Source organism: Culex quinquefasciatus, chromosome 1, assembly GCF_015732765.1.
Source record: "Culex quinquefasciatus strain JHB chromosome 1, VPISU_Cqui_1.0_pri_paternal, whole genome shotgun sequence".
NCBI lineage: Eukaryota > Metazoa > Arthropoda > Insecta > Diptera > Culicidae > Culex > Culex quinquefasciatus.
Genome location: NC_051861.1, coordinates 9,811,922 through 9,826,722, shown reverse-complemented (window position 1 = coordinate 9,826,722; position 14,801 = coordinate 9,811,922). Strand labels below are relative to the sequence as shown.

Genomic DNA, 14,801 nt, shown 5'->3' with positions numbered 1-14,801 from the left:
GATCTCACGCACACTAGCTTACCGTTTGTTTTTGCTGGCGGGTACAAATTTTAACCTAAAAACCCTTCGTGTACGTACACGCAATACATGCGCACGTAGATAGCTCTATCGAGAAATTAAAAGTGAGAGTATGTGCAACATGGAGTTAAACTTTCTGTGAAGTTGCTGTGAAGATTACCACGGCACTTTGAAAAGTTTAACTCCATGTTGCTCGCACACGCTCTCACTTTTAATTTCGCTAGTGTGAATCGACCTTTTTGTGCTATTCAAAATTTACTAAGGAAAAATAGTACTTTTTCATAAACGTGTAAAGGCGTTACGAAATTATTTGACAATTCTCGCGCAACTTTTGTAAACATAAACAACAGATTCATTCGGATTGCAAATTGCTAGAAATTTATTCAAGTTTTTCTCATTATTGCCGTGAAAGTAAACGATTTCCCCACAAAATGTTGGCCAAGAAAAAGTACACCCAGCAGGATCTGCGCCGGCTCATGAACGAAACCAAGGCCGGATCCGCCAAACAACAGCCGGAAGGTGCCGGCACCACTTCGGCCAAAAAGATCGACTCTCCGCTGGCGAAGTACACCGAATCCGGCCAGCTGACGTGCGCTCTCTGTCGCTCGGTGGTCCGTTCCGAGGCCGTGTGGAAGGTCCACATCAACTCAAAACAGCACAAGGAAAACATCGAACAGGCCAAGAAACTCAAAGAGCAGGTCAAAGCTCAGCCGGCAGTAAAATCGGATCCACCTCCTGCGCCAGCCGCTTCCTTTAAGCGGCCTTCCTCGCCCGGTCCGCGAGACGTCCCCGGAGCCGGTAAGAAAATCAAAGGAATTCTGAAAAACTCGAGCGCGTCACCGGCCGCCAAAGACGACGGCGGTTCTCTTCCGGCCGATTTCTTCGACGCCGGTGTAAAAATCAAACGTGATCTGGTCAACATCCGGTTGCCCAGCGGGGCAGGAGTTTCGGCCAGCAAGGAGGATAAAGAGCAACCGGCGGAGGACGCAGCTGCACCACCCCCGGAAGATGAGGAGGAAAAACTGCCCGAGGGATTCTTCGACGATCCGAAGGCGGACGCCAAGGCACGCAACATCGAGTACAAGGACCCGAACGACGAAGAGTGGGAACGGTTCCAGCGGGTCATCAAGGACGCGACCACCGAATCGTTGGCCATCATAAACGAAGAGCAGGAGGAATCGACGGCCGAACGGCAGATCAGCGAAATCGACGAACAGATCCGGAACTGGTCCCGGGTGCTGAGCTTGGAGCGGAAAAAGGACGAGGTGCGGCAACGGACGGCATCGGCGATGGCCGCCGGGGAGAGGCGGCTCATTGAGGGTGGTGGCGGTGCCGCGGTCAAGACCGAGATTAAGAAGGAGGACAGTGACGACGAGGACGGGGACGAAGATGGAGAGTTTGAAGAGTTTCCCGACTGGAGGGCGAAGAAGTCGTTCAAGTAGTACGCAATAAAGTTTAATGTTTGCTGTTGTAAAGTATTATTTGTTTTAGTGTTTTGAATTTTAAATGTTTAAGAAACGGATGATCATATTGATAGATTTTAGGACTTATTTTACGTTTTATTTTATTTCAAGCAAAATAAAACCGTTAAAATTTCGCCGCATTTGATATTGTTTTGTTAAAGGTTTTACTGCTGCTCTAATCTGGTCCGTCCCATATGTAAAAAGTGAGTGCTGAGATAACGCTGTGAGAAACCCAAAAAAAGTTTCACCATTTTTCCCGTTCTAATCTAAATATTTCTATATAATTATTTATACTGTTATTTCAATATCAGTCTTAAAAACGCAAGTACCATAAATATGATTAAAAAAAATTGATAATTTGGAGGTAAATTTGAGAAATTTACAGCAAGAGACAACTTGACTTTATTTGTCCATAAATAAAGGCAAGTCAGTTATGATATCAAGGTAGGCTTTTGAACATTTACAACACAGTTTCAACCGAGGTTCATTTCCAGGCTAGTTTCCAGGTTTGTTTTGGTAGTTTTCTAAGTAAATAATTATAAAAAAATGTTTATTTCAGATTTATTTGCTTTAAATAATGTATTTAATAAAGTTTCTGGATATAAAAATGTGATCTGCAACGACACCAGGAAATTGGAAATATATTACAGAGGCAAATTCTCAACTCTGGAAAATAATTTTAAAAACTACGCTTATCGTTGGTGGAGTCTCTCCCAGAACCAGGATCAAACTTATTCATTCAAGAAAAAATATAACTATTTTTATGGTTAATAACGGTATGTATTTTATATTTTCTTTCCGTAGTTGAACATTTCAAAAGAAAAAAGTCACTAAAGGTTTGGAGTATCTTGTTTTTAAGTCTTCAACTATTTCTTCAGAAATGAACAATAAATGATATTTTCAAGTTATACGTTCTATTAAAAACATACTCTGTAGATTTCAAATAATTTCGCAGCCATTTAAACGATTTGCGAGACATTTCGATATGAGGAACTGACTTGCCTTTATTTTGCATATGGGACAGCACGAAAGTCATATTTATTTTGGATTTTTTAGAACAAACACTACTTTTTTATTCAATAGCCTAAAAGTACATGTAAAATTAATACTTTTGTCAAGTTTATCTCAATTTTGACAAAAATACATATGGGACGGACTAGATTAGAGTGGCAGTTTATCTGTCTTAACAATTTTTTCATGATTAACTTAAATACTACTTACTCAACTAATCATTGCAGAAATCATAGGCCTACGAAGCGGTCGTGTTTGAATGATCTTGGATAATATCATGGAGCGTTCCATGCAATTTATTAAAATCAAGTTCACCAACCAGTAGAGCAGATTTTTATGTACATTTCTGTTTTATTTGACTTTACTAAAAAAATATTCGTATTCCTTTTAAAAGCATTTTTTTAAATATTTCTCAAGTGTGCAATTCATGGAATTCCATTCGGAGTGCCTCAAGGATCTGTGCTCAGTCCAACCCTGTACAATGTCTTCTCAGCCGACGTTCTAATGGTTGATGGTGTTTCGTACGCTTTCTTCGCCGACGACACAGGATACTTTGTATCTGACTCGGACCCGAAAGTCATCAAGACCAAGCTGCAGGCGGCCCAAAACCATCTGCAGGAGTTCCAGCGACAGTGGAGGATCAAAATCAACCCCACGAAGACCCAAGCAGTGTTCTTCTCGAGACGCAGGTCGCCGAGATATCTTCCGAGTTCCAAAGTGAAAGTTTGCGGTTTGGAGGTGGACTGGTCAAACGAAGCTAAGTATCTAGGAGTTCTCCTAGACAAGATGCTTCTTTTCGACAAGCACACTGACCAGACTCTCAAAAAGTGTAAATCCTTGATCCGTTCGCTGTACTCTTTGGTGAATCGCCGGTCACGTCTTCAGCTGCATAACAAGCTCCTGCTTTACAAGTGTGTTTTTCGAGCTGTGCTTACCTACGGGTTTCCAGCTTGGAAGAACTGCGCTGCTACCCATCGGAAAAAACTACAACGAATGCAGAACAAGCTTCTCAAGATGATCTACAACCTCGATCCGTGGTATCCAACCGATGATCTTCACCAGCTGGCCGAACTGGACACGATCGACGAATTCATCGACCGAATGTTCCTGAAGTTCCGGACAAGCTGCCAGATTTCTGCCATCGACGACTAGGGACCATCCATAAACCACGTGGACACTTTGGTAGGGGGGGGGAGGGGGGTGTACCCCATTTGGCATAATGGACATTTGGCATAACGGGTTTTCAAGAAGGACGTTTGGCATAATGGACGTTTGGCATAATTGGTCCAAGACATCAGGGACGTTTGGCATAATGGACATTTGGCATAATGGACGTTTGGCATAACTTGTTCAAAAACCATCAAGGACGTTTGGCATAATGGACATTTGGCATAATGGACGTTTGGCATAATTATTGCTATCTTTTTTGTTTTGTTAAATTAGTATTTATGTTTTGTAAAGAATAATAATTTATAACTTTTTTTCATATTTTCTAAACAGATAATTTTACTTTAAAAGATGATTTTTTCTTTAAGAAATTAAGTATCTATTTTCTTTCAATGGATGTAATTTTTTCCCTTTTTGGAATATTCCTCAATAAAGCTTTAAAATTATTATTGCTATTATTGTATTAAATTTTTCCTTCTTTTATTTTAAATTCAACTAACAAAGAGATGTATGTTTTGACAGTCCTTAAATATTTGCAATGAAGATTTTATACTATTTTCCATTTTCCCTCCTTTTTTGAATTCAACCTAAAAATGTATGTACATTTTGCTCTTCTTTAAAGAAATGCAATTAATATTTTTAAAGAAATATTCTCTCTTTTATTTTGAAACTAAAAAAAGATAAAATCTCTCAAAAGATGTTTTTGTTTTTTTTCAATATTTTGCAATTATTGTTTTTATGCAATTTTCTCTTCTTACATTTAAGGGACGTACATTTTTCTTTCTTCAAATATTTGGAAAATGAGTTGTTATGAAATTATCCCTTCCTCGATCCCTTCTTTTATTTTAAATTCAACTTTTAGAAGGGAAAATCTCTAAAAATAATACTTTTTGAATATTTGACAATTGAGTTTGTTTATGAAATTTTCCCTTCTTTTATATAAAATTCAACTTATAGAAGGAAAAATCTCTTTATGTTTTATTATGTTTTGAACAATTATTCCTTCTTTAAGATAAGTTTTAAATAAATACAAGAAGGGAAAATTGCATAAAAATCGAAAAATGCAAAACAATTAATTGCGTTAATTAATTAAAACAGTAAATCTTTAACAAGGGTCATACATCGATATCTGACTATTCTTGTGTCACCAAGCTGTTGTGGCCAAGGCAGTTTAGTCATTTAGTTATTCTATTAAAGGTCCCTGGTTCAATTCCCATAGACAACACTTTTTGTTTTGAAGGATGAACTTTTTCTTAAAATGGACTCGAGGGTATAATTCTCTCGGTCATCTAGAACTGTGTTCTCTGTATCTGTAAATCTTACCGCTACTTTCGTGTCGGACGAGTGCTGCCCAGTTCTGGGTGTTCTTTAGATTTAATTCGAAAAAAAGAAGGGAAAATGTGGATTTATTTAGAGATTTCCTTCTTCAAGTTAAATGATGATCAAAAGAAGGGAAAATTACATTGTAACAGCTCAATTGTCGAAGATTTGAAGAGTTTTTTCATATATAAGTTGAATTTCATATAGGGAAAGAAAAGGGAAAATTTTATTCAAAAAATATTATTGTTAATTATATTGAAAGGGGAAAATGTAAAGATAACAAGAGATATTTCCTTCTTTAAACTAAATTTTCAATAAAAATATCAAAATTTCATTAAAAAGATTTATTGTGAATTATTCAAAAAGGAAACAATTTACTATTGGGGACAAAATATAGAGATACCTAATTTTTCGAAAAAATAATAATAATCTCTTAAAGTTATATAAAAAAGGTAAATAAACAATACATTTTCATTCGAGAAAAAATAAAATCTAGTAATAATTATGCCCAACGTCCATTATGCCAAACGTCCAAGATGGTTTTTGAACGAGTTATGCTAAACGTCCATTATGCCAAATGTCCATTATGCCAAACGTCCCTGATGTCTTGGACCAATTATGCCAAACGTCCATTATGCCAAATGTCCATTATGCCAAACGTCCCTGATGTCTTGGACCAATTATGCCAAACGTCCATTATGCCAAACGTCCTTCTTGAAAACCCGTTATGCCAAATGTCCATTATGCCAAATGGGGTACACCCTTCGCTAGGTTTTTTACCACCCTTTTCCTAGATTTGAAGATCTGAAACAAACAATTTCTATGCTACCAAGTCAGTATCTGAAACATTCATAGTTGTAAGGAAAATCCAAATCTCTATACAAGCACAAAAGAAACAAAATTGTAACATGCTATCTCGAAAAATAAAATTGAATTGAATTGAATTGAAATTTCTCAAGTGTATTCTGATCTGACGGGAATGCACAGGAACCAACGCAATTTCTATTATCGGCTGAGTTCTGTTTTATTTTAGTTCTCTTTTGTGTCTGCCTAGCGCTGCCAATTAGGTTTTACGCCGAATCGGTTTTTAGGTTAGAAATTTGACAGCTTGGATGCACTGTTTACATTTTTTGCCCGTGTGTCTCAGTAAAAATGTGTGTGCGTGTGCGCTCGTGACGTCACGCAGTAAAACCTCCGTGACGTCATTTGACAGCTCGTGTGCACTGTTTACATGGTCTCCTTTCTAACCTCCAAATCGAGTCGGCGTAGAACCTAATTTTGTGACAAAATTTAAAGCTCACGAAAATTTTAAAATCAAAGGCTTTTTTTATATAGGTGCCTAACTTAATTACAGATTGCCAGAATTTGTTTAGAGTGCAAAATGTAGGTACACTAAAACCCCCGTTTACGCGCAGGCGTTACGCTTTTTGTTTGGTTGATTTCTCGAAAACAGTGTAATGTTTTTACATTCTTTTGACAGCAATTTGTAGATCTGCACAAGATGTATAAATCGTTTTAAAAAGTTTGCAAAAATATTGCGTCGTTCCAGAGAAATCGACGAAATACAAAGCGTAACGCCTGAGCGTAAACCGGGGTTTTAGTGTATCTTTTTGGAGGCGTTACGTTTTTTTTTACAAAAATCAGTAGAACTAGCAACACTGCTGTCAGCAGCAATAAAAAAACATCGCAAACCTCGCGACCCGCCGATCTGTCAAATTCGGCACAAAAAATCTCGTCGGAGTGTTTTCGTCGTGTGCGGTCCGGGTTTTTGAGTTATTTTTTCGCGCTCCTTCTCCAAGGAACCTGTCCCAAATGGCCACCGATCCGGAGGAAGTGAACGGCGTCGACGAGACGGCCGCGGACAAACAGAAGCAGAAGAAAGTCTCCAAACACAACAGCGGCGCCGCCGATCTGGAAAAAGTCACCGACTACGCCGAGGAAAAGGAAATCACCTCCAAGGAGATCACGAATGTAGGTGGAAACATAACCTGCAAGGCAGATCGGTTTTAAATTTAAATGTTTTTTTTGTAGGCGGTAAACATCTTCGAGGAGAAGCTGAACAAGGAAAATGAGGCAAAGTTGGCCAAGGAGCGGGAACTGCAGAAGGTGCACGTGAAAAAGGAGGACATTGAACTGATTGTAAGTTTGCATCAAGCCGTTCTTCTACAAAAGCTTATTTTTCCAATTTCCGCCTCAATAACAGATCAAAGAAATGGAAATCAGTCGATCGAAGGCGGAAGAGACGCTGCGAGTGCACAGAGGGGACGTCGTGGCCGCGCTGGAAGCACTCACTGACTAGTTTAAGGACCCGGATCCACGGAACCGTTTTTGGAGCGTTTTCTAATCGAAGGGGTAAACTCTTTTCAATTTTCTTCACAAGGCAAGGAACGAAGCCGAAAATACAGTAGGTAAATTGAAATTTTGCTGAATTTCTGCTTAAATGAAAGAAAATCCATTAAAATTCGATCGGTTAATGCTTTTGAAAAATTTGTTTTGATTTGGAAGCATTTCTCAATGCGATGTTTTTCAACGAGCAATTTAGTACAGCTTTTAGTACAAAAATATAAATAATTTTTAACAAAAAATGGGTTGAAGGTGGCGCACACTGGAAGAATCAGCATAAAAATGGTCACAATATGGTTTGAGACTGATTTAATTTTTATGTTCGAAAAATCCGACACATTTTTGAAACCAGGGAGTGAAACAAAAACCTTGAAAAATAAAATATTTTAGATTCCTTTTTAAAGAACTATTTTACAACCATCAAAGATAAATATGAAAAAAAAAAATAGAAAACTTGCAAAAATGTTGGAACTGGTTTTTTTTTTTCAAAGTTTGCAAAATGTCACTTAAAAATCACGACTCTAAAGAACAGTTTGTTCTTAAAGAATAGAAAATCTCAAAATATTTTTAAAGGCTGCTCAAAAAAAGAATCGAAAAACTCACAAAAATATTACGAAATCAAGAATAGGTTGTGTTTAAAATTATTAAAAAACAACATTTTTAAGGTCTGCTCATGTTTAAAAGATTGGCAAAAATTACAAAAATATTAAAACCATTAAGAATAGTTTGATTTTAAAGAATGAAGAATCTCAGAATATTTTCCGAAGTCAGATTCTTTTTTTTTTTTGCCCTTTTAGACGTTTTGTCCACTTGATCTATTGTCCACTTTTGACTTGTTGTCCATACGACCTTTTGTCCTTTCGACCTTTTATCGCACATACATTTTTTCTACGCGTCTCAAATGCTGTTCGTGACGTTACGCAGCAAATTTTCTAATTATTATAACAAAACGACAGGGACCTTTTGATAAAGAAAACATCACCTTTTAGCAGTCTCACACGTGTATTACCTTCTGTGAATCATTACCCTTGCCACTAATATCGACATTGCCTTCTTCGCCTTTCGCCTCCATCCCGCTTTGTTCTTCATCGCTCACAAACGCCGTGTTCACGATTCCCGACGGACAAGTTTCACTTCCGTTCGCACCACTGCTGGCACTTTGTTCGAGTGTCGAAGTTGTTTCACCACTGACTAGATTGCCATCGACCTGCTGCTGCCGCTCCTGCGGTTCATCAGCCCTCGAACCTTGCTCGTTGCTCACTGGCTCGACTGTAAGAGTGGTAACTCTCGCGTTCGGGTGGGGCAGTTCGGCCGAATACGGCGGTGGGAAGTCCACCATCGAGGTCACGTCCTCGTCGTAAGCGGGTGGTGGGTCCCCTATCCGGATTGTGACCGGTTCTGGCGATTGTGTTGGGTTGGTTTGCGTTTGCTGCTCCCGTTGGTGAAACTCGTAGTTGTGACGAGTTTCGTACTTTGGCGGCCGGTCACGTAGCCGCCGCAGGACTCGTATTTGTATCGAGGTCAGCGACACTCGGCTCAGGCTGGAGCGGTTCTGCAGGTCGCTCGAGAGGGTTTGTTGATTGTTGGGGTTGTTTGCGCTGTGCACAAGATAAGAATCGTTGTATTTATGGCACTTGATTTGGAGCATGTCAAGCCAAATTTTTGCTTCGCTTACCTTGACCTGGCGCGGAAAGTTTTGTACAGCAGAGTGGCGAGTGCTGCGATACCGATTACCATTGCTGTTGCCAATGCGACCTGGGCCGCGGTCAGGAAGAACAGGGAGTCCTGAGAACTGCAAGAAAATAATCCACAATGAAGTCTCAACTTAATGGTGGTAGAAAATTAGAATATTAGGGTATATTGCCCTATTTTGGACCTACTATGCAAAGCGTCAACATATTTCGCATAGTTCTCAGGAACGGTCTAACTAATTTGGCCCGTTTCAAGATTGTTTTGTGCCTTAATTTATGCTTAACAAAGTGTACTATTGAAAATTTAAAATAAATTAACCATTCCATTGTAATAAGCATTTCAAGTAAAACATTTTTTGGATGCTTTTTGGACTTATTGAATGTATTTTGGAGACATCGCTGAACCTATTTTGGACCCACACTCTGATTGGTTGAAATTTGGACAACTCGAATTGCGGCGTGCGGCGGCAACACGCACACTTACAAAAACTCGGTTTGATAAACCAAAGGGCCTATCCACGATTATAATTTGGAAAATATTTATTTCAGAAATTAAACAATTATGAGGAAACAATGGATTTGAATTTGAAAACGTGTTTTAATCATATTGAATGGAAACTCACGCATCTTTAGCAGGTCTCTGTCCTATTTACAATTTGGATATTCTAACGACCTAATTGTTCAAGCATTAGAACATAAAAGACAACCCGTTATTACTCGCAATAAAAACACCTTATCATAAAATTAAATGAATGACACAGATACATAACAAGTTACAATGAAAAAAGGTTCTAAATTTTACGCAGAGCTTTTGTTCAAATATTATTAAACAATCAAGAAATTTAAAAGGGAGATTATAGCTTGCAACTTGGTGTAAAACTTTCTCATCTGTCTTGATAAACTTTACAGTTGCTTGACAAAAAGTTTAACTATATGTTGTACTTTAAAAACATTGTAATATGTATTTGAAAAAAATCTTTGTTTGACTACCAGGGTGCCTTTGATAGTCATAGTTTGTCTTGTTAAAAGCAGATTTGAGGTTTTCAAACATGATTTTTACTTCGAACTTACCATCACTTAGGTTGCTGATATAATTTTTAAGAAAATCATTTATGTCAATACTTAGTTAATTATGTTTATAAGCTTTTTAATATAATACATATAAATTTTAGGTAATATTGTTAAAAATTCAGAACTTTGCCTGAAATTCGTTGAAACTAGTTTTGTTTATTAAATTATGGATTTGTATAACATGTATAACTGAATTTAAAGAATGAATCAAACGTTTTCACATTTTATATGAAATTTGGTTTTACTGGAAATGCCTTTAAATTATGAAATTTTTTTAAATTATGTTTCAAAGACAAATAATATTTAATAATATTTATATTACTTATTTTACCTTTTCCTAGTACCCTTTTCCTAGTAGAAAAAATTCCGAAGAATCCGAAAATGCATTCCGTTTTACGATTCAAAATCATGTTCATTGAAAAAATCATGACACGTTGAGAAGATGAAAATAATGCAATTTATCAATAATTTCTTTGCTATAGTTAACTAACTTTTAAACTTTTCAAAATTTCATGAAAAGTTCTTCATGGGGTACTTTGAGCCCTTCTCTACCACGGTCAGTATGATTCCATACCATTCCGTACGTATTCAATTTTAATCTTCATTTTGCGGAAAATTATCAAACCTATCAAAGTCACCCCGGCTATATGTCTCAAATCATAAAATTCATAATGTTAACATCGCATTAACCTCTTATGCTTACTTTTTCGAAGATTTTTATTTTTCTAGCTGGTTAAATTGTGTTTCTAACATGATTGACACGGTAAAATTTAAAAGTGTAATTTATTATAAACCAACGCTGTCAATTGTGAAAAAAATCGTTATAACTGTATTTGAAAATTATATATACAGTATGTAAAAAAGTATTTACACCTTGGGCACTATGCACATTTTGTGATGAAACATGTAAAATTTAAAGTTTGACAGGAACCTAGTACTACGTTTTGTTCAGAAACTCATGCCAAACATTTTACTACAAAAGCTCATGAAAAGATGATTTCTATAAAAGTTATATAACAAATACTATTACGAAAATAAAAAGGTGCAAAAAAGTTTGTACACCTTTCGAAAAATTAACATAAATAATGTTATTTGTTGACAAATCACCATAAATCCAGTCTCCCAACTCCAAATAGGCATCCTTGACTGATTAAAGAAGAATTTGGATTGAATATAAAGTTTACTAACTACTTAGTATAAAAGTTTATATAACTCTGGAAATTCTATATAAAACTTATCTAAACCTAATTTTGCAAACTTTTAATTCAACTAAATGTCAATATATTACCATAGAATTGCTAAATAAACATTTTGGAGTGGGTATAACACCGTTTTGGGGGTATTTGTATCGATAGAATAGATTTTTCGTTGAAATTTCGTACCAACCCGGAATTACGTCGTAGGAAAATCCGCCGGCATCCGAAACGGTCCACGATTCACAAGTCAACCTATGTGGAATCGGAAAGGGCATAAAATTTCCGATCTTTTGATACCCATACATCTAGGTTTTCTATAAAACCTACGTTTTAAAATACCTAAGCAAAAACGTTGTTATGGTTTCGTTTGAGCAACCTGCCAAAAATGCATGGAATTTCGTAATTTTTGTTCTCGTGGATCAAACTTACTTTTGCCCAGGTATTTAAAAACGTGGGTTTTAAAGAAAACCTAGATGTTTGGGTATCAAAAGATCGGAAATTTTATGCCCTTTCCGATTCCACATAGGTTGACTTGTGAATCGTGGACCGGTTCGATGCAGGCGGATTTTCCTACGACGTAATTCCGGGTTGGTACGAAATTCCAACGAAAAATCTATTCTATCGATACAAATACCCCAAAACGGTGTTATACCCACTTCAAAATGTTTATTTAGCAATTCTATGGTAATATATTGACATTTAGTTGAATTAAAAGTTTGCAAAATTAAGTTTAGATAAGTTTTATATAGAATTTCCAGAGTTATATAAACTTTTATACTAAGTAGTTAGTAAACTTTATATTCAATCCAAATTATTTTTTAATCAGTCAAGGATGCCTATTTGGAGTTGGGAGACTGGATTTATGGTGATTTGTCAACAAATAACATTATTTATGTTAATTTTTCGAAAGGTGTACATACTTTTTTTGCACCTTTTTTATTTTCGTAATAGTATTTGTTATATAACTTTTTATAGAAATCATCTTTTCATGAGCTTTTTGTAGCAAAATGTTTGGCATGAGTTTCTGAACAAAACGTAGTACTAGGTTCCTGTCAAACTTTAAATTTTTTACATGTTTCATCACAAAATGTGCATAGTGCCCAAGGGGTGTAAATACTTTTTTTACATACTGTAGATAAATATGCAAAAATCAGATAAAACTTACAAAAAATATATTATCCATATGTATATTTCTCTGATTAGTTTGCAATACGTCTTAAAAGCCATCACGATCTCCGACACATTTTTGATTTTTTTTCTGAACTTAACCAAATTTTGTTTGTTTTCAAGTAAAGAGCATTTAAAAGACGTGGTGATGATAATTCAAAGCATTTTTTATTTATAATTCGTAAATTGATCGAGAACTAATCGAAATGACATGTTGACATGCGATGTTGACAGCTCCTATCACGGTGACAGCTGACGATTTAATGAACTAGACCCTTTAGGTTTTTCAATCGTTTCCCCTTCAATTCCAACAGGGTAGCCAGTTTGCATTTTTTGAAGCAAAAATTAAAAATATATGCGGCTAAATTGATGATAATGATGTTAGGACAAAAATAAATCAACATCAATTTAAATTTTGGGATACTTTGCAATCGGTCCTAACAATCATCTAAATCTCTAGCATCAATTTGCATTTTTATCGTTTAAAAAACATATTTTCATTGTTTCTGTAAATCATTTGCTTTTTAAAGCTTGGATTTCATTCAAATAATTACAGTAAAGAAATTCAATTCAAAATATTAAATAAAAAAATTTCAATCAATTTCAATGAAATATCGAAATAAATTGATAAACAAAACTGGCAACACTTTGTTATGCATGTGTTGGTGATAGCCTTGAACCGACGGCAAACTAGCTCCAAAAACTGATCCAACGCGGCTGATTTGAAAAAATATTTTGAAATGAGTTTTTTTCGATAGTAGAATAGTTATTTCAATGGTTTAGTGACGGAAAACAAGAAAGAATTGAATAAACAACAGTTATATTGCTCGGAAACCGGACGAAATTGCTTGGCGTCAGTGCAAAACAGAAAAAATCATCAAGGTGTCGCGAGCCAAATCTGATAAGCAACGAGGCCGGAATTTTTGGACCTAATCGATGTGGTAGGAAAATGAAAGGAAGTTCGAATGGCGTTGGAAAAAGTGGCTGAAAAAGCGGTAATAATCAAAAATTTTAACATTTTTTGGAAGAAGTAAGATACAAAACGATCCTGCCTACACTTTCTGTTGGTTGGATTCAGTGAATTCTTACTTTAAAAGCCTGAACTACCTCCATTAATAAACATAGGTCCAAAATAGGTACTAGGTCCAAAATAGGGTCATATACCCTACATGCAATCCCCATTCTGATCCCTAAAGCAGCGCTGGCAATATCCTCGATAGCAGATCGATTCTCCTAGGCAACAGTTAACGCAGGGGTGACCTTCGCTCGGACATAGATGACACCGGCCATCTTCCAGGTTGTGCTCGAATCCTGATCTACAGTCACACGACATCATATCCACGCAAATCTGCGTAGTCGCATTGCACTGGAACTGACCACATGTAAACTGGTCATCGTGAAACTCTGGATTGGCAAAATCGAGATCTGTGGATTTGCAAGATTTTATTGAAATCGCTCGCTACTCTATACCATGTGGAAATTACCAGCAGCTGTGCGAGAAACAATGACTGCAACGATACACAGTTGATAAGCAAAGTCACCGAACATGGTTGAAACGACATTTGAACTACCGAAACATGTTTTTAGAGTATTGATTTCAAATGACTATCTCCACAAAATTAACCGTTTAAACCGACGATAGATAAGGGCACTGATAACGATTCCTATTTTTCAATCAACTTTTAGTGCAATCAAATAGACACATCATCTAAAACTACTCCTGCATTTAATCGCAATAAATCACATTAACGTCAAAGCCGTGGCAATAAAAATTCAAATTACAAATATCACACGTCAGAACTCGCGATCATCTGTGCCGACCCAATCTGAAATGGGTATCGCGGTGATGGACGGCCAGATTCGAACTGTATCGTCGTCTAGTGTCCCCACGACAAACCCCAAAGGTCGCTTATCAGAACGGCGGTTCGGAAAAACTCATTCGCTGTTTACGGTTCTGATAAGATAACGCGCGGGGTTGGCTTTCTGTGCAGCACACCATCATCAGAGCCACCTTTCTCGCGTGGAAGCGGTGTTCGGTATCTTCGATGCTTGCTAGCTATACCTTTCTTATCGCAAACAACAAGTTGTCGATTGGTCGGGGCGGTATGTTTTGCACGATAAAATGACCGTTTGGGTGTATTGTTTGTGTGAATTAAAACTAAGAAAGGGGGACAGCCCAGGCATGAATGCCCCCTTATGCAATGTGGACAATAATTAGGTCATGGAGGGAGCTTGCATAATTTCAATTTTCCGTATGGTCAATGGTACACTTATCATAATACTGTAGTATAGATAACATTTACTGTTATAAACTATCGCCATATCGAATCAATCAAGCAAGTGTTTGCAAAAGG

The 14,801-nt window shown here is 36.8% G+C and overlaps 3 protein-coding genes across 3 annotated transcripts; 2 read left to right on the top strand and 1 right to left on the bottom strand.

Annotated features, from left to right (window-relative positions):
* Nucleotides 1-344: 344 nt before the first annotated feature.
* Nucleotides 345-1,496, top strand: LOC6039897 (zinc finger protein 830). The gene has a single exon (XM_001849343.2). It carries the CDS (start codon nt 450-452, stop codon nt 1,458-1,460), a length of 1,011 nt encoding a protein of 336 aa, XP_001849395.1. The 5' UTR covers nt 345-449; the 3' UTR covers nt 1,461-1,496.
* A 5,173-nt stretch (nt 1,497-6,669) lies between these two features.
* On the top strand, nt 6,670-7,398 carry LOC6039896 (huntingtin-interacting protein K). Its single transcript, XM_001849342.2, has 3 exons — nt 6,670-6,950; nt 7,011-7,118; nt 7,183-7,398. The coding sequence occupies exons 1-3, from the start codon at nt 6,792-6,794 to the stop codon at nt 7,276-7,278; spliced, it is 363 nt and encodes a 120-aa protein (XP_001849394.1). The 5' UTR covers nt 6,670-6,791; the 3' UTR covers nt 7,279-7,398.
* A 907-nt stretch (nt 7,399-8,305) lies between these two features.
* On the bottom strand, nt 8,306-14,332 carry LOC6039895. The gene is made up of 4 exons (XM_001849341.2): nt 13,932-14,332; nt 13,617-13,872; nt 8,998-9,114; nt 8,306-8,920 (listed from the first exon to the last, which is right to left on the bottom strand). The coding sequence occupies exons 1-4, from the start codon at nt 13,993-13,995 to the stop codon at nt 8,317-8,319; spliced, it is 1,041 nt and encodes a 346-aa protein (XP_001849393.2). The 5' UTR covers nt 13,996-14,332; the 3' UTR covers nt 8,306-8,316.
* Nucleotides 14,333-14,801: the final 469 nt, after the last annotated feature.